The 3,253-nt window shown below is 51.3% G+C and overlaps 1 protein-coding gene across 1 annotated transcript in view; it reads right to left on the reverse strand.

The window, feature by feature from the left end:
- The window catches only part of LOC306742381 (nucleotidyltransferase MB21D2-like), a gene marked incomplete at both ends in the record, with an annotated part of 5,010 nt that extends 1,757 nt beyond the window's left edge, over positions 1 to 3,253 (reverse strand). The window contains 1 exon segment of the mRNA XM_079224750.1: positions 2,971 to 3,253. Coding sequence (XP_079080876.1) covers positions 2,971 to 3,253 — 283 coding nt within the window.

Consider the following 3,253-nt stretch of genomic DNA (forward strand, 5'->3'; position numbering starts at 1 on the left):
TCTATACAACCAGAGGAGTCGCCCCCTGGTGGTCAGGAGAGAGAATGCAGCTTTAACACATGAAGCTTATACTTCTATACAACCAGAGGAGTCACCCCCTGGTGGTCAGGAGAGGGAATGCAGCTTTAACACATGAAGCATATACTTCTATACAACCAGAGGAGTCACCCCCTGGTGGTCAGGAGAGGGAATGCAGCTTCAACACATGACGCTTATACTTCTATACAACCAGAGGAGTCGCCCCCTGGTGGTCAGGAGAGGGAATGCAGCTTCAACACATGACGCTTATACTTCTATACAACCAGAGGAGTCGCCCCCTGGTGGTCAGGAGAGAGAATGCAGCTTTAACACATGAAGCGTAGACTTCTATACAACCAGAGGAGTCAGAGTAGAGCATCTTGTTGTGGTGTGTTCAAGGCCGCGTCTCCTCCAGGATTCTAAAGCTATTTTTCATGTAAATATTTAGTTTACAGAATATGAAACCTGTTATCTATAATACTTTTTATTTTGTTCATATATTTCTAATATTTCTAATATGCTTGGTATATGGGTGGATGCAGCTTACCAGCTTCACCACTGTGAGTTAGACTCTCTGTAGGACGGCCTGCTTTGGCCCCGTAGGCTCTCTCCTTGGTACACCCTTATTTATAAGGCAGTCCTTGGTCCCAAGCTACCTGTGTGTTTGCATCAACCAGAGAAGTGTCGGACAATATTCTTTGCGATCTCTGGACTTTTTTATGCTCACTGTTCCAAATGCCAGAACGGAAATGGGAAAAGGGCTTTTGTGTTCTCTGCCCCCTCATCACGGAATATGTTGCAGAATGTTTTAAAGCTCAGGGAACTGATACCACTGACTGCTTTTAAATCTCAAATGAAAGAAATAGAGGCAGGTTCCCAAAAATGTAAATGTTTCTTAAATTAACTCTACGTCACTGATTCTTAGCTTTTAGTTTCTTTTAACTTGTCTTGTTCTGTGTTTTCTGTCTATAACTGCGTTTTTATGCTGCTGCCTGTCTTGGCCAGGTCTCCCTCGAAAAAGATTTTTAATCTCAATGGGACTTCCTGGTTAAATAAAGGTTAAATAAAAAAACAACAATAGAGAAAATGTCAAACTAAATAAATAATATTTACAATAGTAATAATACTACTAATATTAGAAGAGGAATAGGACGAATACTGCTATCAACAATAACAACAACAATACAATATTAAATTCAAAACCTAAGAAAGAAAAAGAAACAATAAATACAGAATATAAATAAATATCTCAGATTTGAGCTCATAATGAATCACAGGACTGGAGGGGGTGTTTCTACAGGAGAGGAAGGAGACCCTGAACGCACCATGCCACCCTCTTAGCAGGTAGACCAGTTAGACCAGCGGGTAGACCACCAGGTAGACCAGCAGGTAGACCAGCAGGTAGACCACCAGGTAGACCAGCGGGTAGACCAGCAGGTAGACCAGCAGGTAGACCAGCGGGTAGACCACCAGGTAGACCAGCGGGTAGACCAGCGGGTAGACCAGCGGGTAGACCACCAGGTAGACCAGCGGGTAGACCAGCGGGTAGACCAGCAGGTAGACCACCAGGTAGACCAGCGGGTAGACCAGCGGGTAGACCAGCAGGTAGACCACCAGGTAGACCAGCGGGTAGACCAGCAGGTAGACCACCAGGTAGACCAGCAGGTAGACCACCAGGTAGACCAGCGGGTAGACCACCAGGTAAACCAGCACCAGAGCTTAAAGGCTCAACTGGAAACCTGACACGCCCTGTTGTTGTTGTTGTTGTTGTTGTTGTTGTTCTGTTGTGTTGAATACAGAGGACTGGGTGTGTCTGAAGGTCTGAGGGTCGGGGGTCTAGAGGTCTGGAGGTCTAGAAGTCTAGAGGTCTAGGGGTCTAGAGATCTAGGGGTCTAGAGGTCTAGAGGTCTGGAGGTCTAGAGATCTAGAGATCTAGAGATCTAGGGGTCTAGGGGTCTAGAGATCTAGGGGTCTAGGGGTCTAGAGATCTAGGGGTCTAGGGATCTAGGGGTCTAGGGGTCTAGGGGTCTAGAGGTCTAGAGGTCTAGGGGTCTAGAGCTCTAGAGGTCTAGGGGTCTAGAGCTCTAGAGGTCTAGGGGTCTAGAGCTCTAAGGGTCTAGGGGTCTAGAGTTCTAGAGGTCTAGGGGTCTAGGGGTCTAGAGGTCTAGAGCTCTAGAGGTCTAGGGGACTAGGCGTCTAGAGGTCTAGGGGTCTAGAGGTCTAGAGGTCTAGGGGTTTAGGGGTCTAGAGGTCTAGGGGTCTAGGGGTCTAGGGGTCTAGAGGTCTAGAGGTCTAGGGGTCTAGAGGTCTAGGGGTCTAGGGGTCTAGAGGTCTAGGGGTCTAGGGGTCTAGAGGTCTAGGGGTCTAGAGGTCTAGGGGACTAGGCGTCTAGAGGTCTAGGGGTCTAGAGGTCTAGAGGTCTAGGGGTTTAGGGGTCTAGAGGTCTAGGGGTCTAGGGGTCTAGGGGTCTAGAGGTCTAGAGGTCTAGGGGTCTAGAGGTCTAGGGGTCTAGGGGTCTAGGGGTCTAGAGGTCTAGGGGTCTAGAGGTCTAGGGGTCTAGAGGTCTAGGGGTCTAGAGGTCTAGGGGTCTAGGGGTCTAGAGGTCTAGGGGTCTAGGGGTCTAGAGGTCTAGAGCTCTAGAGGTTTAGGGGTCTAGGGGTCTAGAGGTCTAGAGGTCTAGGGGTCTAGAGGTCTAGGGGTCTAGAGGTCTAGGGGTCTAGGGGTCTAGAGGTCTAGGGGTCTAGAGGTCTAGAGGTCTAGGGGTCTAGAGGTCTAGGGGTCTAGGGGTCTAGAGGTCTAGGGGTCTAGAGGTCTAGGGGTCTAGGGGTCTAGAGGTCTAGGGGTCTAGAGGTCTAGGGGTCTAGAGGTCTAGAGGTCTAGGGGTCTAGAGGTCTAGGGGTCTAGGGGTCTAGAGGTCTAGGGGTCTAGAGGTCTAGGGGTCTAGGGGCTCACCCAGCATGGAGAAGATGAAGTCCTTGGCCGTGTGGATCTCCAGGGCCCGCTGGTCGTCGTACTCCCGCAGGTCGTGCTTGCTGAACTCCTGGATGAGGCGGTTCAGGTCCTCCATGCGGGCCGCGGACCGGAAGTCCAGCTCGGGCCCGCCGCCGGGCAGCAGCGGCCTCCCGGGGGCCGCCGCGGTGGGGCTGCTGGCGCCGCCGGGCAGCAGCAGCCTCCCGGCGGCCGCCGCGGTGGGGCTGCTCCCGAGGCTGCCCGCGGAGAGAGCAGGGGCCGCCAT

This window comes from Taurulus bubalis (assembly GCF_910589615.1).
Source record: "Taurulus bubalis genome assembly, chromosome: 10".
Classification (NCBI taxonomy): domain Eukaryota; kingdom Metazoa; phylum Chordata; class Actinopteri; order Perciformes; family Cottidae; genus Taurulus; species Taurulus bubalis.